General features: G+C 38.4%; 1 protein-coding gene across 3 annotated transcripts; it reads left to right on the forward strand.

The window, feature by feature from the left end:
* Positions 1–1,974: 1,974 nt before the first annotated feature.
* Positions 1,975–16,738, forward strand: LOC129264873 (denticleless protein homolog). Of its 3 annotated transcripts, none has more exons than XM_064102069.1 (9): positions 1,975–2,310; positions 8,620–8,835; positions 10,486–10,734; positions 11,298–11,487; positions 11,774–11,877; positions 12,479–12,699; positions 12,938–13,027; positions 13,481–13,616; positions 14,128–16,019. In XM_064102069.1, the coding sequence occupies exons 1-9, from the start codon at positions 2,232–2,234 to the stop codon at positions 15,150–15,152; spliced, it is 2,310 nt and encodes a 769-aa protein (XP_063958139.1). In that variant the 5' UTR covers positions 1,975–2,231; the 3' UTR covers positions 15,153–16,019. The 3 variants fall into 3 exon arrangements, with proteins under 3 accessions (XP_063958139.1, XP_063958140.1, XP_063958141.1); XM_064102070.1 differs by having other exon boundaries at positions 2,070–2,310; positions 8,623–8,835; positions 14,128–16,738; XM_064102071.1 differs by having other exon boundaries at positions 2,097–2,310; positions 14,134–15,235.
* Positions 16,739–22,305: the final 5,567 nt, after the last annotated feature.

Consider the following 22,305-nt stretch of genomic DNA (forward strand, 5'->3'; position numbering starts at 1 on the left):
CGGCGATGCCAACGATGTGAATGTATGTTTAGTATGTATATACCAACAGCGCCCGCGATGCCAACGATGTGTTGGTGCCTGTAGTAGATGCCAACAGTGCCAACGATGTGAATGTATCTTACATAGGCCAACATTGCCGGCGATGCCAACGATGTGAATATGCCTGTTGTAGAGGCCAACATTGCCGGCGATGCCAACGATGTGAATATAACCCTAACCCTAACCCTAACCCTAACCCTAACCCTAACCCTAAACCCTAACCCTAACCCTAAACCCTAACCCTAACCCTAACCCTAACCCTAACCCTAACCCTAACCCTAAACCCTAACCCTAACCCTAACCCTAACCCTAACCCTAACCCTAACCCTAATTGAATTCAATTCCCATTGAATTCAATTCCCATTGAATTCCTTCAATGGGAATTAAAACTTTATTTCATATTTTAATGAAGAAAAAATGAAAATATTTCATGTATAAAAAATACAAAAGAAATAGAGAGTGAATGACATCGATCACCTCACTAACCAGGATATGCATATATTAAACTGTTTTGTGAAACCATACTTTGAAACGCTTGCCAACGATGTTTTGAATGTTGCATTGCACGGTCACATCGTTGGTCGTTGGCTAGCGGCGCACCCAACGATGTATAGCAATAGCTAGTAGTAGTAGGTAATTTAAAAGAGTGTATTAATCTTGTACTATTGCACCTTCACATCGTGGGTCGTTGGTTAGCCAACGATGTTTTAAATGTTACATGGCACCGTCACATCGTTGGTCGTTGGCTAGCGGCGCACCCAAGGATGTATATAGCTCTAGTAGGTAATTTAAAAGAGTGTATTAATCTTATTTTATAATATAACAGTTTCACATCGTGGGTCGTTGGTTAGCCAACGATGTTTTGAATATTATATTGCACCGTCCGTACCGTCACAACGTGGGTCGTTGGCTAGCAGCGCACCCAACGATGTTTAATTATAGCTCTAGTAGTAGTCAAAGGGCAAAGGTCATTACGTATGGCCTGGATGCATTGCTCGTACGTACCGTCATACGTACGTACGTACGTAGTATAGTAGTAGTAGTAGTACCAGTAATGCATGTACGTATATAATAGTATGGATATATCTAGGCTATATACCATTGAATTAGTATATAGCTATAGGTCTTGACATCGTTGTGTTGGCTGACCAACGATTGGGTAGTGAGCAGTGTCGGGGTATTCTGCAGTTAAGCCAGCCTTATTTTTCACTATTTACTTAGGAAATTTTATGGTAAGTTTTGAGCAATGTTTTTTTTTTTTTCGTTGTCCTACCTACTGAAATGTATGATGATAAACAAATACTAAATAGAATTCGTTAGCTGGCATTTAAATCAATTTGTAATTGTAATTTGTATACGATTTCATGATATTATTACATCATTTCATAAATTGTCTACTTAAAGTTAAACGGATGAATAAAATATGTTTGCAGGTAATTCATTTAAAATGCGTTTCACATGGCGCATCATAATAAATGTGCGACACGAAAGACGGTTCTTGCAAAGACCCTTACGTGCAATCGGCCCCAGGCCATGGCATATCCACGCCGCTACTCCCGGGCAGCGCGAAGCTAGACTCTTGGACTGGAGAAAGACGGGAGAGCTGAGGCAGCAGTTGTGCTGGACGTGCCTGTGCAGCTGCACAGCCTGCAGCAGGTCGCGGCGGGGGTCGCGGTCGGCAACTAGCGCAAATAGTGCTGCAATTTTGCTCATGCTCACCTTTATCAAGCTCAAGAAGAGCTGAATTTGCATCATGTTCTTGTTCTCCATATCCGACATCAGTACCGAAGTTTGACAAACGAGAAGTTGCACTTGACATGGTATTTCAAGTCTTGAGATATTGTTTGGCGTGTGTAAAATTCTTTTAGAATTTTTAGATTGGCGAATCTACATGTACTTCCGGGTTCAAATCTTTAAGCTCTAGCTAGGCGTTTTGATGTAAAATCGTGCAACAATGTGCATCGCGTATGCTGCTTCGTCCGTGATAGATCTAAAAAGCGTCTGGGTTTTGAAACTATCTTTCGGGAGGCGCGCCAAATTCGATGCATTGCAGATACAACGTAAACAAGTGTGGAAATGAAGTTTTTGTGAAACGAAACTGAAATTCTAAGCTTAGACGCCAACCATTAATTTAGATTTTACTTAAATCTACCAGAAAATCTCCAGCCAGCTGATTTTATCATTTTTTCACAATGTCATCCAGGAATTTGATTACTGCTTATCACCAAGATCGCCGACGCTGGGCTTGGAAATCACAAACAAAGAATATTGGTGAGTTCAACTTTACTTTACTCATTTAGTTTAATGAGAATTTTGAGATAGTATTAGTAATGACGTTCCACACTACCACAGTCAGTTATTGAGTTAACATGAAATTCATGTCATTTTCACAAAATTTTGCGTAGGCCTAGAGTTAATTTTGCACCTTAATACTCCAAATTATGCAAAAATTGACATGGGTTAATGAAATCATGTGCTTGAATTTTCGCTATCGAGCTTTCAAGTTAATCTTTTTGAAAGGTCTTCTTGAGTTGAGAAATGTACGTCATAATTTTTAGACCCCACGCCCACAGGCTAACGTCGAGTTTATTATACCTCTATTACTTTGAAATCCATCAAAATTTTACCAAAATTTACATTATACTTATAGGCCTAGTTTAGAATTATATAGGGGTCCTACTTCTTCTTCCATTAGACTTAGATTACATCCATTGATGTCAATGACCTAGACAGCTGGCAGCCGTCTGTTTCGAGAAGTTATTCAACATTTTTTTATTTTTTAAATTTCTCGTACACAGACGGCTCGCTATCATGTATAACCCAGGGAGCCCAGGGGCTTACCGTGTATTTGACCATACTAACGGGACTAGCGTGATTTATGGTCTAAATATTTCTCCAAATGAATTGTGAAAACAGAAATTATGCACTTACCAAGATTATATGGATGAAGGTATAACGAGTGGCATTTTCCTGACATCGAGGCACAGACTGGAACCTCAAAAAACGAAAAGTTCTCTCCTACCACAGTCTCGATCGGCCATTTTTGTTATGAATCTTAACAAAATGGCCGATCGAGACTGGGGTAGAAGGAGAGAACAGTCCAGTTGGTGTGTTATCTGCCAATTTGAAAAAAGCCTTCCGTGCTAAGCTTAGACAAGCAAGAGCTGCTTGCAGGAATGGTCTTCTGTCAAGAATTGAGGGAGCCGACGAACACAACGACAGACTGTTCTATACACTAGTGAAAGAACGAGGCCCTGGCTCTGATGTGCACCAACTCAACCCTGGAGGTCTCACCTACTCTGGGCCCGATATCATCCAGGGGTGGACTCGGCATTTCCAGGATCTTGCCACCCCATCTGACTTCAGTTCTACACAGGCTCTGAATCCAACACATCCTGAGAATATGGACTCCCTTGCTATACATCATCCACAAGGGCTTGACCATCTCTTCACTTCAAAGGAGCTGTCCTTGGCCATCTCTTCATTAAGGCCTGACAAAGCTAGTGGTCCAGACAACATCTCTCCTGAGCACCTAATGTACACTGGGTGCACCACTAGGATCCTTATCCTCATCATGATGAACTGGATGATATATCTGAAGCACATTCCTCTCAGCCTTAAAGATGGCCTTGTCATTCCTCTCTTCAAAGGTGGGAGCAAGAATCCAACAGACCCAGGAAATTATAGGGGTATCACTCTGAATCCAGTCTTAGGAAAGCTGTTTGAGTTGTTGGTAAAGCCCAAACTTTCCCAACACTTACAAGAACACCAAATTCCAGACCCGTTGCAATTTGGTTTCCAACGAGAGAGGTCCTGTACTCTTACAGGTAAAGCACTTGACCTTCTCATCGAATCGTACAAGTCCCTCAACTAACCTCTGTACATAGCTATGTTGGATGCCCAGAAAGCATTCGACAGGGTCTGGCAAGATGGTCTCCTTTCGAAGATAGCAGCGACTCATCCACCTACAGTGCTGCTGGATACCATTACTGAATTTTACAACAGTTGCTCAAGCAAGGTATTCTGGAAGCATGAAGTTGGTCCCTCCTTTCCTGTTCTCCAAGGAGTAAGGCAGGGGGAGTGCTTTCCCCCATGCTGTACACTCTCTACATCAACGACCTTATTAAGCGTCTGAGGGAGTGTCATCTTGCTGCTCAGTCGGCAACCTATATGTTGGGGTCATAGCCTTCGCGGATGACATTGCACTTCTTAGCAATGAGCCCATGGAACTGCAACAGATGTTGAATGTCACATTTAATTACACCCAGGAGTGGAATTACAAGATCGACCCCTCCAAGAGTGCAATCATTGTGCTTAATCAAGATCTTCAGAACAGTGGCAACTCTTGGCAGATCAATGGTGAACCGATTGCACAGGTCTCCTCACACAAGCACCTTGGCATCGTCAGGACTGACATCTTCAGTATGACTACGCTGCTGATGCGATCACAAAGGGATACAGATCATTTTATGCCCTTGTGGGAACCTCACCACTAGGAGCAAGGGTAGTTCCCCATGTCGCTGCAAAACTGTGGAAAACTTTTTGTGTTACCAGGATGATCTTTGGCTGCTCTAGCATTCCCTTTTCAAGGGCAATGTTGAATCGCCTAGATAAAGCACAGGTTCACCTATTTAAGCGGATTCTGGGTCTACCAACAACATCAGCCGACGAAGCAGTATATCTTCTCACTGACATACATGTAATCCCAATGAGCCTGTTGGTCACCCAGGAAAAGCTCCTACTCCTGGGACAGACCTTGAGCACTGACATGGACAGGATAGAACGAAGGATGCTTCTTCATGGTATCTGTGCCAACACCAAATCCGTACAAGAATGGCGTGCTGCACTTAAACAAAATTCAGCCTTCCCCACTTGATGAACTTGTAAGGAATCCCCCTAGCTACCATCTATGGAAGCGAATGGTTCAGTCGGTAGTGATTCAGGTATCCGGGGCCAGACAGCATAACGCCCTTACCAACAAGACATCCTTGTCCTTCTGGACTAGAACCCCTAAGCCAAAGGCGAAGGATCTGTACCCTGGGCACATTGCCAATCCAAATCTGAGTCAGCCATCACCATCCGTGCTCAGATCTCTTGCCAAGTCTATCTGACCCAAGCCAGGCTCGCCAAGATCGGCAAAGCACCTGATGATTGCTGTCGTCTGTGCATGTCAGCCTGCGAGGATGTGGAACATCTGGTTGCTACCTGTCCAGCCCTAGCACCTGTCCGACAGGACCTTATCCAGCGGGTTAAGGCTAATCCCAACACCAAGCAGTTTGGACCGTGCTTTGAATCTACCCCTGCTCTTTTTGTAGAGTCGGTCCTTTTTTTTACCTCCTGGGCGTATCAGTAGCAACACAAAAGCCCAATTACATACACTTGTTCTACACTTCTTACGCAACCTCCATACAACTCGTCAGAACTTACTCAGTACTTCTTCATGATTGCAACTTAAAGCCTTCAATGAATTGCGGCCCTTCCAACGGTGCCGTTGATCTCCGACCTTAGCGGAGGAAGAACACAGGAGAGAGAGAGAGCATGTTTTCAAACTACCCGCACTTTTGTTGGAGCAAATGTGCTTTTAAATTTTATAAATAAACAAAACAAAAGGTGTCAAAAGGCTTGTATCTACTTAAAGGAAAATTCTTGAACCTTGAAGAGTAATCCCTTTTAGCAGCTTCAAAGCTATCCTGGGTGAAAACATTCTGATTCTGTGTATCAGTGCAGGGTGCCATGCTGAAGTAATATACATTAAAAGAGAGTGTGCACCGTACAAGTAGAAACTGCCTCCTTGTTTACAGCATAATATGTAAAAGACCCAACAGGAGGCTGCATCGTGTGGATTAATGGCTGTGCGGCCTCTCTAAACATTCTGGGTTTGTTCCTTACAACGGGTCCTGGTAGAGTGGTAGGTGATTCCAAATTTTGACAGGACGTGCGAAGAAAGAGAACTTGTATGCATCAGTGGTTGCTTTCGGGATAACATATGTAAGGCTGTGATCATGTCGTCCAATATATTTGGCAGGACCAATGGTAGGAGGAATAGGTACAGCAACTAGATGATGATGAATTTTATGGAAGAGGGTACACTGAGTCAGAAGATGGCGTGTATAGAGACTATCCCATCCGAGTGCAGACACAAGGACTGAGGAAGATGTTGAGGTCCTGAAGTCACCGTGTACAAAGCGAGCAGCTGATCCTTGCACTTTTTCAATTGAGCTTAAATTGTACATGTAGCTGTATGTGAGTTCCATGCCTCTGATGCATGTTCCAGTCGTAGACGGACCAATTCTACACAACACCACTATGCCATTTAAACAAACTCGATGTCATATTTTGCAGTAATGCAGAGTAAAGTATTCTAAAGAGGTAGATCTAGTGGCATTTGAAAATTTGGTCCACATATTATTTTCAGCTAATACTAATAGCTTCGTAAAATAACACATCAAGATTTGGTGAGTGCTGATGACTGGAAAAATAAGCTGATACCTGTAGCTGATTACTCACCTGTTCACTTATGACGTCAACGCGGATGGCTCAAAATATGCGCAGATAGGGATGCGCACAAGCATAACTGGGATACGTCCTTAAATTAGTCCTCGGTCTAGATTGAGTAACCTAGGCCTACCCAAGCAACAACACTAGTCTAACATGTCTAACCTTTATAGTCTAGATCAGGGATTCTCAAATGGTGGCGCGCGCGCCACTTGTGGCGCACCGAGCCTTGCGGAGTGGCGCTTGGGAGCCGGTATAAAAAAAATTAAAAACAAGGAAAAATTGGTGAGAAAAAATGTACTACCAGTAACCTGGAAATAAGGATTTGGTGATCATTTTAATACAAAGAGAAAACAAAAACTCTTTACTTGACACTTAATTGCTAAAATTGATTACCTCAAATTTTGTCAAATTTAGCACTCGATAACCCCTATTATGGAAGATCGATGGTGTTCTACTTTTTATTTATTCTATATATGCTGTACAAAGTTTATGTGCCACACAAGTGATTTGAAAACCCCGTTTGTAGGATTTCTATTTCAACGGCGAGAAATTTTGCATTTCCAGAGTATACGTTTTGGTTAAGAGTTAAACATCAAATAATATGATATTCAAAGAACATGATCATAAAAGATTATGACTTTGGGACATAACAAGCAGAAACTTTGTTTCCGGAGCCGATTAAAATCCGAAGTTGTAAAAGTGAAATATGTTCAGATGTATTGCATGTACTCTCAAAACGAACTGAATGAATGATACCGCACCTGAGTTGTAGAGAGAGAGAGAGGGGCAGTTTGGGGCGTTAGTGCAGTGCAACGCATAATTTTCAGCCCTTGCAAAATCGGGGAATGTAACTTCAGCCACTGGCGTACAGATGGGGTGGGGATTGGGGGCCCTCCAAGTTTTTCACGGCCAAGAAAAAAAAGGAGAAAAGGAAAGGGAAAGAGTGGAACATTGTATTATTTTCTTAATATTATGTCAAAATATAGATTTTTGTATTGAATTTTTTTTTACTCATTACGCCACTTGCTTCAGCCAATAGATCTGGTGCAGAACAGTCTGAACTCGTGGTATCATTGGTATGTTGTGAAAAAGTGACTGGTCATTTTTCTTTTAATGTTAATATTGTGTAGTTTGTTGGCATTTGTATTTCTTCTGTTGATATTAATTAGAGCCCCTATGGGCAATTTAAAAGGCCTCATATTCCAAAACTTATGGGGGCTCTGCCCCATCGACCCCCACCAGGGGCCTCATCTGGACCCCCTCCGCTGATACATTGCTGGTTTGCGTAATGGATAGTGGAGCATTACAGATTCTCAACAAGAAAAGTGGCGCTTCAGAAAAAGTAATTGAGAATGGCTAGATCCTACATTAAAAAGACAAAGTTTGTCAAAGTCTACTTTATGTTACATGGATTTTCTTTAACTTTTATTAAAAACTGTACATGTATAAAGTAGATCTAGACTCTAATGGAACAGAGAAAAAAAATTATTATTTGATCTCCATGTTCTTATTACTAATAACTGGATGTACTGGAAAATGCATAGATCTGCAGCCCAGTTTCCAGGTCTATTTTTCATCCAAATTCTTTGTATCTTCCTCGTCAAAGTTTGCTTCATGTATAATGGTGTCATTGTCCAGTGTGCATAAAGGGCATGGCTTAAAGATTCTTGTTCTGTCTTGTGACAGTTCCACATGTTCACAGTTAGTTCCAAAATTCTAAGTTAAGAAATTATAGGAGGAAGAAGTAACAAGGGTGAAAGTACCCTATGTATGGACAGTGATTTTCTATTGAAAAAAAATTACTTTTTCCAAAAATGTCTCCATTTCAAACTTGATATAAACTAGAAATTCTGTTTTGTCATAGAAAATTTACACAGCAAAAACATGAATTCTGTTTTGCAAAGGTAAATCCAATGAATTTTCACAAGATAAGTAAAGAACCGAAAAGGAACTGCTATTTCTATTTACTGGTAAATGGAAAATCAATGTCCTTCATATAAAATGAATCTCAGAAAGTATCACAACTCAAGATAATTGGGTTGGTTTTTTTTACAATGCTTTATATCTTTTTGTTGATTTCAGCAGACGGTGCTCTGGAAAGCTGCTTAGAGCGTTTTGAGTGCCAGCGAGGGGATGAGATTCATTTCACCACCCCTGAGTTTGTTGAAGGAATTCCACCATTTGCCTGTGAGTTTGCTGAGCTGCCTTCAATAAGTAATCATCTAGCTGCAGCCGATGAGGATGGTAGGGTGTTCATCTATAACACCAACAAGTCTGGACCAGCCAAGCAGGTTCAAGGTAAATATCTTCTCAAGTACTAGCAGGCAGTAGCAGCTATGGTTCTAAGTTAAAAACAGAATTCAAAAGATATAGTTCAGGCCCTTCTCCTTCTGTCTCAATTACATGTACATGTAGTGATGAGACAAAAGTTTTTGTCTCGCCTGCATAGCAGAGCGAGACTATAGGCGCCGCTTTTCCGACGGCGGCGGCGTCAACATCAAATCTTAACCTAAGGTTAAGTTTTTGAAATGACATCGTAACTTAGAAAGTATATGGACCTAGTTCATGAAACTCGGATTTAAGGGCAATCAAGTATTACTGAATATCCTGCCTGAGTTTCAGGTCACATGACCAAGGTCAAAGGTCATTTAGGGTCAATGAACTTAGACCATGTTGGGAGAATTATTTTCAAAATCTTAACCAAGGTTAAGTTTTTGAAATGACATAACTTAAAAAGTATATGGACCTAGTTCATGAAACTTAAGCATAAGATTAATCAAGTATTAGTGAACATCCTGATCGAGTTTCAGGTCACATGACCAAGGTCAAAGGTCATTTAGGGTCAATGAACTTTGGCCAAGTTGGGGGTATTTGTTGAATTACCATCATAACTCTGAAAGTTTATGGATCTAGTTCATAAAACTTGGACATAAGAGTAATCAAGTATCACTGAACATCCTGTACGAGTTTCAGGTCATATGACCATGGTCGAAGGTCAGTTAAGGTCAATGAATTTTGGCCGAATTGGGGGTATTTGTTGAATTACCATCCTAACTCTGAAAGTTTATGGATCCAGTTCATAAAACTTGGGATATAAGAGTAATTAAGTATCACTGAACATCCCCTGTGAGTTTCAGGTCACAAAACCAAGGTCAAAGGTCAGTTAAGGTCAATAAACTTTGGCCAAGTTGGGGGTGTTTGTTAAATTACCATCATAACTCTGAAAGTTTATGGATCTAGTTCATAAAACTTGGACATAAGAGTAATCAAGTATCACTGAACATCCTGTACGAGTTTCAGGTCATATGACCATGGTCAAAGGTCAGTTAAGGTCAATGAACTTTGGCCGAATTGGGGGTATTTGTTGAATTACCATCCTAACTCTGAAAGTTTATGGATCCAGTTCATAAAACTTGGGATATAAGAGTAATCAAGTATCACTGAACATCCCCTGTGAGTTTCAGGTCACAAAACCAAGGTCAAAGGTCAGTTAAGGTCAATAAACTTTGGCCATATTGGGGTATTTGTTGAATTGCCATCATAACTTTGAAAGTTTATAGATAGAGTGAATGAAATGTGGACATGGGTGTAGTTGACAAGTCTTTATATAAGTCACCGTTCAAATGTCATTTATGGTCAATGAACTTGGTATTATGTCATTATATGAATGGTGTTTTTGTGAATGATTATTTTATAGTAGTTTTCAAAGTTAGCACTGCTGCTATATTAAATTGCGTAATGCAGGCGAGACTGCCAGAGGCGTTCCACTTGTTTATTATGTCTACTACCTCTTTATATTCATACAGGTCACTGGTTTTGAGTGGGAAATTATCAGTTTTTATTTCTTTGGATAAATATAAGTTAAATCTCATTTTATTTTATTCAAATTTATTAATCTACTTGATCTTTTCACAAATTATTTTTGTATGCCATATTGCTTATTAATAGATTGGTCAGCACACAATAATGCTATCTTTGATGTTGCCTGGTCATACACGGAACCACACATAGTGACAGCATCAGGTGACCAGTCTGCTGCCCTCTGGGACGTTCAGACTGCCAAACGACTGGCTACGTTCAAGCAGCACAAATGCAGTCTGAAATCTGTCAGTTTCCGGCCTTGGGATGGGCATGTTTTTGCCTCGGGTGCAAGAGACGGGAGCATTATGATATGGGATGACCGCTGCAAGAAAAAAGGTTTGAAAGTTTTACTGTCACTTTCCTCCCCGTTTCTGAATTGGTCACAATTTTGGAGTGGGGGAGATGATGTGATGAACTCTTGTAGAAATGCCATCATATTTTATGTCTGATTGTCCAGTAGAGAGACACAATTTCAAGCTTTATTGGATCTGATATTTCAGATTTCCAGATTTCAGTTACGCTTATTTTGTTAAAAGTACATTGATTTGTTGCTGAAAAATTTGAGGAATGAATAAAAACTGTAATATAGTTTTATTCTATAAGATTTAAATAGCAAGATTGTCCTTGAAGACAATTGAATTTTTTAGGCCTGAAATTGCAACAAGAAATGTATGCAAACTTAATTCCAAGTAATGTACTAGTTAATAGTTCATTTATCTTCACGAAAGTAAAAGGGTTGGAGTGAGAGACTGTACTTTTTAAAGCGTGCAAAGAATAGCAATCTTGATACCAACGAATGTACATCTTTATGAGGGAAGAAGACTGAATCTGAAAAACTTGTCTAAGGATGCATCAATATATTAATTCTCACTTTTTTTTATTTGTATTATGTTATACAGGAAAAGGATCAAGTCTGCTTCCTGTATTATGGGTTAGTGATGCCCACATTGACCAGACTACAGCCAAAGCTCAGCCGAAACGTCGCAGGAAGTTAGCACCAAACCTCCCGACCATTAACTCATCCTACAGCGTCAGTGTGGTGCTCTTCCAGAAAGAGGACATCCTACTTTCGGCTGGCTCCGCAGATGGGTAAGAATAGAAGAATTCCTCCGAAACTCTCTGTGCTTAATTTCACATTCAATTTCACATATGATATTAACATTTGGTAATTAGATTTACAGGAAAACTAACAAAACTGTATTAAAGCTACTGGTAAGTGTATAAAAATAGAAAAAAGTACTTGTCATCTTGTCATCACTTCAAAAATAATGATTTGAAATTGAAAATGGAAGCTTGGACGGACTGATACCTGTTTCAAGATGAATAATTTATTGGTGAAGTCATTTTTTTCCTGAACGCCCCCATTCTTCCTCAGGATTGTCAAGGTTTGGGATGTCCGTAAACTGAAGACTTCAGGATCATCAACCCCTACCCCTTCACATCAATTCCCATACAGAGGCACAAGCAACAGAAAGAGAGGTATGAGCTACGCTTACAAGTCTATCTGTGTAGAACATGAATGTGTCTTATCTATTGCTATATCATCATGAACTCCACCAAATCGAGTCATTTATTTCTTATCATCTGCCAATACGTGGAGCATTATGAATCATTACTTTCATTTATAGATGTCCAGCAGTGTATTAAAATGAAAAGCATATGAAATGCACAGCTAGATTGTCTGGTAATTATCTTCCAATGTCCCGGTTTGGTGTAGGTGATATGTAATATATCTGTACAAGTAATATTTTCTTAATTCATGTTCATTGTTAAATGTATACAAATTTTGCAAAAAAAGTATTGAGACAACTCTAAAGGTGTTTCTTTTCTTTTGTTATTTTATTATTCAAGTTTACAATTTTCCCCCTCCAAATTGTGATGTATTTGATCTTGATAGAAGAAAAAAATTCTCGAGATTCATTTGTCGGACTCAAATCATAAAAAAATTATGAAATGCTTAATATGAATGAACACATTTCAAATTTTCATTTTGCCATTTCTTCAGAATTTCTTACATGTTTCTATATACCATGAAACGCATGCATTTGATGCCTAATTTACGAAACTTTATTCCTTGTAGGCTATTCCTCATTATCGCTGACATCAACACGAACCCGGGTGTTTGCAAGCTGCACAGACAGTGTAGTCTATGAGTACGATCTCAGTGGTGTGCTTCGATCGCAGCCCGTCGCTAGGTATCAGGGTCATGTGAACTCTACATTCTTTGTAAAAGCTGCCATCTCTCCTGACGACCTCTACCTTTTATCTGGGTCCAGTGACAACTATGCTTACATTTGGAAGGTAATATTAATCTGTTCTTTTTATTGTGTGATATACGTAAGGTATTTCTTGGTGTTTGCCTATCATTAAAGATTACTTAATAGATGGAATAATGCATCTAATAATAATACTGACTTTGTATTTTGTTTAAGAATGAATATGGTACTTCCAGCTTGGAAATAAAACGAACAATCTGTAGTTGGTGCAGTATACTATGTTGCTAATTGTCTTTCATGTGTTTTTGTTATACCAATAACAGATAGGAGAGCCTGAATCCCCTTCAGTGATTTTAGAAGGTCATGATGCAGAGGTCACTTCTGTTACATGGTGCCCAACAGATTTCACTAAGGTAAAATCCCAGATAATCTATCAAATTTCTTCTTTTTGCCCAGTTCAAAGTTGCATAAATTTGTTTTTCTTATTTATCATTATTGTCTTCCTATTGATGTATAGGCCTTAGCGTATACATATATAAGGGGGGGGGGGGTTGGTTACCTACATACGTACACAGGAGTGTACTACTTTGATTCCCAATATTTTTACCGAAAATTACTAATTGTAGGGTATCTTTTAAATTTCAATTTGTAGAATACATTGCTGTTCATTTTGTCACCAAGGAGCAAGAAACTTATCTTCTTGATAAAAGGCCACGCTTGAATAAGGAATGGGAGCTTGAATGGCACATTTCAGTCAGAAACAATTTCTTAATGATTCATTATTGCAACAATGTTGACCAGATTTACATATTTTAAAGATTGAAATGGTTCTAATCTGAATGGGGTGATTTTCTTTGTCTTTGAAGGTTGTGACATGTTCTGATGATAACACTATGAGGATATGGAAGATGTCTACCGGTGAGAAGGTTGATGATGATGGGATCAATAGGGTCATAGGATGGGCCAAGAGATGCAAAAGGAAATTAGTTAAAGAGAGTCAAGGTAAGGGACTTGTGTTCAGAATTGCCAGTATTCACAAACTATGATGTACTTAAATCAACTTACATGTAGATCTCACAAGGCAATTCCACGTAGATCTGTCACTTAGAGATCTTGTTGATTGGCTATGTGTCCACCTGTCTTGCACAATTGATTGTAAATATTAATATTTATTTTCATCTCTATGTTACCGGGTCCTGATTTTCTCTTATGATCATTCTATTTTTTTTTTCCTTTACTTTTTTACTTTAAATTCATATATTCCAGTTGCCATAAATATACCAAATTACAATTCAAATCATTTCATATTTGTTGTTTTGCTTTCCAGGACATTAACTGAAGAAAAGAACTTGGCATATTACAGTACAGTTTTATAACCTATCTCTTATTTTTGTTCTGTTGTATTTCAGTATTCTTGGGTATTTGTCAATCATGAAAAGATATTTCAATATATTTGTCTGAATTTATTGAAAGTTTTACATTAGTATTAAATCTTGCCCTCTCTCTTTGACAGAAACAGAAAGTGGGCCTTCACAGTCATGTTCAGAGAGTAGCAGGACTACTCCTTCAACTGGTGAAGTGCCCCTTTCACCTCAACCCAGCCCTACACCATCTAGCACAAAGAAGAGAAGGTTTAGTTTGAAGGAATGGGTAACCATCTCCCCCAAACCCTCAAGATCGGCTTCCCCAGTGCCATCACCCAAAAGACTCAAGAGTGAAAGCTCAGAAGATATTCAGGATTCACAAATAAATGGACAGAGTGAGTCAGTCCTGAAGAGGAAGGTGAATTCGGAAGAGAAAGAGGAAACCAGTGCTGTCAAGAAGATCAAAATTGGCAACTGCAAAGCCAAGTTTGCAGCATCAGCGAGTTCCTCTGTGCCTGCATCCGAAGTATCTGAGATTGAAGGTTCAGCATGCAGCCAGGGAATGCAAAAGAATCATGAAAGTGTATTGCCTCAGAAGAGAAAGATGGCTGCAGTCAATGCAAAGGACATTTGTACTGTGAAGAAGGCAAAAGTTGATAGTGTAGGAGCTGCTTCAGGTTTGCTGGAAACCTTGAAATGTGTTGATGATACAAGTGCAATACCAAGAAGTGATGACAATGGCCATGTGAAAGACACACCTCATAGGCCACTTGCAAGGGATCATGATGATAGTAGCGAGATTGGACAAGACAAAGAAAATCTAAAGGAAGACAGTGTCAGATTTGATCAGCCAAAGAATCCTCACACCAATGTCCAACGTTCCCCTCTCAAGGATGATCTTCCAATGAACAGGCCAAAGGGCAGTTCCACCTCAAAATTGACAACAAAACGGAACATTGCATTCCACTTTCAGGCATCTCCCAGAGCGAGTGAGGAGCAGGTAAAGCTACTGAAGGAGGATGGGGGCAGTCCAGAGATGCAGCAGCAGAACTTGAAGGAGTGTTTCAAGGAGAAGAAGAGTGGAGGACTTGTCCCATCGAAAAGAAGAAGTATTACCAGACCCATTTCTGGTTACTTCAAGCCAATTGAAAAGAAATCTAAATCAGATACATGACAGAGGCAGAAGTCCTTGTCCTTGTTTAAAATGTGTTTTTCTAAATTTGAATATGGGATCTTGTTATGATAAGTGTAGCACTCTTCAAATCGTAGTTGCCATTGTTTTGTTATTCAACGCCATCAGTATGTACATATTGTTTTACATACAATACATGCATGTGTGTCTCTGCAAAAGTATTTCTGACTGAAACAGTGGATTGAGGCTAAATGTACATTAACACATCTTATCAGTTTTAACCTTCAACACTGTCAATGAGAAATAAGTTTCACAAATAATATTTGTGTGAGAGAACTTTGAATTTCATTGCCTACCCCTTTTCCCCTATATTCATTAACTTATCATCAGGCTTGCCAATTTACGAAGTTCCCTTTCAAATAAAAATGATGGACAATCTATCTTTTTATTTGAAAAAAAAAATTTAATTGCAAGAAACAGTGTTTGCAATAGAATCCAATCAGGGGCCTGTGCCAGAAAGAGTTGCGATCAAACAACTCCAAAAATTAAATGCAACTTCATTTTCAGCCAATGAAATGTTCATAAGGGGACTTGCAATTGATTTGTTTCTTATGTTCAATCGCAACTCTTTCTGCAACATATATCTCTTGACTTTGACTACCTTGTCTTCAGTGAATTCAGTGACCACTTGCTATAGCTTTTACAGACTCATTTTTAAATTCATTCTGTAAAGGAGAACTGAAATTGTTTTCACATTTCACAATTCCCTATACAACTTTTTTTACTCCAAGTAATACAAGTTTAAACAATGACATGTAAAGATGAAGAGTTAACTGTTATAAATGAATTTGAATGATTGTAGAATTATAATGCAACTGGCTGGTGACATGCATGTAAAAAGCCAACTTCAGAAATTTTAGAATTTCTATGAGTATTGCAAGTTTTCAAAAACACTACTCAGGGGCCGCGGAACCGGGGGGGGGGGGGGGGCTTTAGCCCCCCCCCCCCCCACTTTTTTCCAAAACTGTGTACAAAAATGTAAAAATGACCATATGATTGTGATTTTTAGCATAGTCAGCCCCCCCCACTTTTAAAAACGTTCTGCGGCCCCTGCTACTTGTGAAGCAAAATGTGCATATTGAAAGCAGTTCATTCATAAAGACCTAAAACATTTATGAATATTTGTCACTTTAGAGGGGGTGTACTTTAAATCAAGAAGTTTGATTAAAGGTATAGTCTTATAGCCATATTGGAAAAAATATGCCAACATGTGAAGAGATTTTAGTAATTCATTTAAATTTTTGCCGACCCACTTCTATGTTTCTAGTTCATCTTTCAAAGTTAATGTGCCATGGCACCTTTACACATGATTTTGATCATGTAGTTATGTAATATACCCCCAAATTAATAATTGTTTCCACACTTCACAGCTTTCATTACATGATATTTACCAAGTTACATGTAGACAGTGTTAACAATATGCTTATTGCTTCTAAGATTTCCTGTGGGTTTTTTGTTAATAAACATTGAATGGTCTTCATATTTGTGAGCATGAAGTCATAAGATAATTCTTATGTTTATGAAAAATGTCAAGGTAAATGTATCAAGAATAATGCTCATTTGCTGGAGACTGTGTCCCAGAGTTCAATTTCCCTTTAATTAAATGGGAAGTCCACCCCAACAAAAACTAGATTTGAATAAAAAGAGATGTAAAATGGGAAATATATGACATTTTGAAATTTCCCTTTATTTTTTTCACAAAACAACTTTTAAATGAGAATCTATCATGCAAAAAACTATTCCTATGTATTTTTTGTAAGAATTAACACTCTGCATACTTTTGTCTCACAATATATGGAGGACAAAAAATTCATACATTAACCCTAAAATGGACGGGGGGGGGGGGGGTGAATCAACCCCCCCCCCCCCCTCAACATTTTCAGCGATCATTCCGCCGCGCGAAATTTTTTGACCGCGCCACTCGCAGAGTTTATACTTTTAAGTCTCGCGCATCTTTTGAGACCAAATTTACGACGCCCAGGTACGCGGTTCCGAAATTACGCAACATTTTGTAAGTGCATGTCAGACCAAAAATTGTTCCAAAACGTGATTTTGTGTACAAAGTCAATGCAAATTGAGTTTTCTCATCTTATTCATAAAGATATGATTATTTTTACTTTAAACAGCTGAAAGCAATTGTTTTTAGCATAATTATGCTTCAAAAAGGTTGTGCAATAAATCTGGTGAAAAAAACAAAGAAAAACAAAGAAATACATAAGAAATTCATAACACAATAAAATACATAAGAAATTTATTTCCAAACCGAAGTTTTTTTCAATTGCCATTGTTAAGAATGCTACAAAGAATATTTTTACCAAAAATTAGCATTCTAGGAGCTTTATTTAGTGAATTAGAGCAAAAAGTATGATTTATGCATAAATTAGCATAATTAATTCATATAAAATAAAATCTCTTTATTTTGGAAAATTTTACCATACAGCCTTGTAAATTACATCGCACACTACCAGCGTGCAAATTTTTGCGGCGCTCGCGCGATCGGCGGCCGAGATCTCAGGGGGGGGGGTTGAATCAACCCCCCCCCCCCCCCCCCCCCCCCCCCCGGCCACAGAACAGCCAAAAAAGCCCGGCCTAGTTAGGGTTAAAGTACAAAATAGTGAGTGGGTGATGTCGTCATCCATTCCCTCACTTGTATACTGATCAGGAAGTGTATGTGAAATAGAGCAATAAGTCAAAACTTTCCTATTTTACATCTGATTTTGATGGATTCTTATCATTTTTGTTCAATTTTTTCCTTTAATTCAACAAACTATTTGTCAAGGTGGAGCTCCCTTTAATATATCATCAACGACATCGTATGGTAAAATAATAAAGCAACGTATTCATATGAGGTCATGTGCGAGGTTCTTACACTTTGAATAATAAACACAAGAGACTGCAATTTTTTTCAGAGTTTTCATTTTGTTTATTTTTTTTCTTGAAACTTCCTCAGCTTCACTGAGAAAAAGATTGCTCAAAATACATACTTCCCAGACAAGGTCTACTGTTAACACATCAACTACATGTTCCCTCCTATATGATCTGTGAAGAATGTTCATTTCCTTTTTCATAAAAATTGTTGTCAATGATTTATAAAATACCTTCACAGCCAAATGTAACGATTTCAATGATTAATATTGATCTTATCTCCTTCGTATTGACAAGTTGTTTTTCAAACTGACCCATTTTCACAACAAAGTTCTACGAACAAAAATAAAAGTGACCAGTTACGATGATTTGTTGCATGAACATATGATCCACTACATTGCCAATCTTCCAATCAGGACCATTGTTCCATGAAGCTTACTCAGTGCTGACAACTGAAACACCCCCTGAAATTTGATCACAGGGTTTCCATCATTGCATTTGGTTAAAAATCCCAGAGTCCATATCAGGACTATTTCATAAAACCTGTAATCAATGACAAGCAATATAAAGCTATTGCTTCTTTTTCCCCCAGTAATTTATGTAACAGGACAGCTCTTTTGTATTTGTTTGTCCTCTTTTCGCTCAAAGTACTTGAGGGGTGTGTTTCACAAGGTTAAGACTATATTGGCGTCGATTTGGCACTCGTAATCAATGGGGTTTATTTAGTCAGACTACGCCTCGTGAATATTCATGGGAATAGAATGTGTAATTTCCAACGCAACGATCAGCTCGACTGGTGTAAAGGATGCACTATTGTGAGTTTACTGCAGTCAAAACCACTGACGCAGGTTAGAGTTTCACCTTGAACGATTTTAAAGTTCTCTTAATTATTGAGGCAAGACTGAACAAAAATACAAGTCCAAGATTTGTAGTCCGATTCAAAGCCTCCAAAACAGAGTCAGCCCTTATCATATTGGTTGAGTCTGCCGAATTAACACCAATATAGTCTTAACCGTTTCACAAAGAGTTAGATTTAAGCCTAATAAAAAGTCATGCTTAAGTGCAAACAGGCACATGTTTATTCGTGTATCAATCATGTGCAGTCCTTGAATACCGGAAAACTGAAAGATTTGCTCATTTGAAAGATCTGCTCATGTACAAATATATACGCTGTGCACAAGTAGACTGCTCAATATATGATGATCCCTAAAACTGTTTAAAAAATCTTATAAGCCTGTGGTTCCAAGGATTATCAAAGCTGGATTCCATAAGTCAAAAACACAATTTCATAATTATAAATGAAGTGTACGTAATCACAATTTTTCAATTCAATACTGAATTTCGATGACCCGTTGCAAATTTTCCAATATTGTGAATGCCTGGAGAAAAAAAATAGATTTCTAAAAATAAAACAACACCAATCGACTCCTAATGTAAGTCACAGAATACAGGTATTATTCACACACATTCTGATATCAGAATGTTTGAATCATATACCCATTCGAAGAAGAAAAAAAGAATTCTAAAATATTAAACAACCTCGTCTGGTACTTGTATGTTTGAGCATTTTTTTATTATTTAATACTATTAAATACAAAGACAGACACTGAGACACTCTCATTCGCAGTATGTTTGATCTAAGACACCAAATACTGCATATCGGTATTTTACACTTTACAACATTTGTACAAAAATATCCTCTCCCACTGATCACATTATTTCCTTTTACAGTACATATATGTTCAGCTATCGTCACATGTTCAGACCGTAAAACATGCCATTGTTATATTGTCAGACATATCATGCTGCTGCCATACCTTTATGTGAAGGCTACCCATCAATGTTACATAGATGTAGAGCCATTTTGATTTAACATGCTGAATACTAATTCTGCAATACTCGTAGGCTTTACACCATGATACTTAAGTTTCAGTAGGCAATGGGTTAAAATCCAAAATACAGTGAAACCTGTATAAACAACACAACAAAAACAAAACGGGAGGTCTTCATGGTCGGTTTTATGTTTGTACGTGCCCCAGTGATAAATATTTCATGGAACCAAAATGTGGTTTTAAGTAGGGCACCTTGTCAAAAGTCTACAGCTTCGTCTTGCAGGAATCCCACAGCAAAGGGTCTTTTTGCGTCTTTTGATTGCAGCTTTCCCTCATTCTCCATTGTTTTGTCTATGGTGAAGTGTGAGAGTTGGTAATGAAAGGCCGTCTGCAGGATTCCCACACGAAAGATAAAGCTCTGATTATTGACAAGGTTAAGTTTACAGAGTGGCGATACTTATGCATAGGTGTTCGCTAAAGTGGAATAGATTTACTTGATTCAATTAATCCTACATAAAGCCTTTCAATTATTGAAACCTTGGGAAGGTAAATTGCCAACTCATCCACTTACCACATGGTCTATCTTTATCTACTCTAATGCCATTCCGTCCATCAACATTTCGTCCAACAACCATTTGGTCCAATAACCATTTGGTCCGATCATCACTTCGTCTAATCACCAGTTCATCTATGACCATTTCGTCAAATAACCAATTGGTGTAATACCCATGTTCTTATTGTTCATTTTGCCCAATTACTAGTAACACTCTTCCAATTAGACCAAATGGTTTATGGACTAAATGGCTACTGGACCAACTGGTTATTGGACGAAATGGTGGGTGGACGAAATGGCAATTAGACCATGTGGATAGTGGACGAATTGATGATAGACCAAATGAAAGTAGACGAGTTGGTAATTAGACGAATTGGCATGTTAATAAACCCCACTCCAAGTCTGCAAAGAAGTACAAACCATTCAACTTAAGGACCAATAAGGATGTGTTTCAAAGCTCTTTCTAAGTTTGAAAATGCACCAATGGAATTTGGTCAAACCTTCAGTAAACATGTTTCCCTCATTTTGCTGCTTTTGTAGAAAACACCCAATGTTGGGGTCTTGTCTTGTCTAGGGTTAAGTCGGCATATGCAGGCTTGCTGTACTCCAACTTTGTTGAAAAAAGTGAGGTCACCGAGCAAGCAGGTTACTTACTAGGCTTTTGGATGATTTTTGTTTTGAAGGAGTCAAGTGAGGTTATTAAAGTGGACTTCCTCTTTTAAATGTAAATTAAGGCCAAGTTTTATTATAAATGCTTGCAGCAGAAAAATAAAGAGTGATCAGTGATTGCTTTAGTCCAAGAGAACTAGCAGCATAGCAATTATAAAAAAAGAGAAAACTTATACACTATTATGATATCAAACTTTGGAATAAGAGTCTTTATTATATCCTCTGCAGCATTCCTTCTACACACACAAACCACAGTCAACCTTCATTATATAATCCCTTATATTTCCCCTTTCTCAGTATGACAGATTATACCTCAAGAACCCACAAAGGTCCCTTAGGTTATTTGCCTGCCTAAGGATTAGGGATAAAAGATATTTCATAAACCAAGACAATATTGGATAGTGGAACCTCACGTATCTTTTCTACATAAATGAATGAGATACATAAATGAATGTCAAATCCCAACCAAATAATTGAAAGTTTAGCATATATTTGCAAAAGGACCAAATAATTCTTCTAGAAACCTGTATGGTTACAATTATTTAAGCTCTTAAGCAACATACCAGTCCCCAATTTCTTCCAGAAAAAATTGTTATAAGTTAATCTTTATTTCTAGAAAGCATGTATTCCAATTGCTCAACAATTAAAAAGCACAGAAAGGATAGACTTACTTTCTAAGATTAGAGTACTTAGGGCATTTTTTTTCATAATATGTTTAGCATTCAAGATGTACACATTTTGGCAAGTTATTTGTGGGCTGGTCTTGGTTGATCTTCATTATTGGAGCCTAACTTGTGACACAAATGTGGTCCCCAGGCTTCTAGCATGTCATATAGCCAGCATACAGATTTATACAGATTTGCCAAGATTAAAGCAACTACAAATATGACATCATAGGCAGAAAGTGGGTCATAGCAGAGGTTCCACAAATAGTCTGAAATCTTAACACAGTTTTGGTAGTTGCTTGACAGCATTATTCTAGGGGAACACATGATTTTTGTTTTATTTTTTAAAAAGCTCTTTTAAATCAAAGAAATGTCTATCAGCAATGGGGACACACTTTGACCATTGCTGCATAAAACTGTTAACATGACATGCTTGATATTCTAGACATATTAATAAGAAATCTAAATGGGCCGACCAACCTGGACGATCTAACTAGAGTGTGCTGACATACGTATGGCAAGCCATATTATCATTTAACCATAGAAGGACT

This window comes from Lytechinus pictus, chromosome 7 (assembly GCF_037042905.1).
Source record: "Lytechinus pictus isolate F3 Inbred chromosome 7, Lp3.0, whole genome shotgun sequence".
NCBI lineage: Eukaryota > Metazoa > Echinodermata > Echinoidea > Temnopleuroida > Toxopneustidae > Lytechinus > Lytechinus pictus.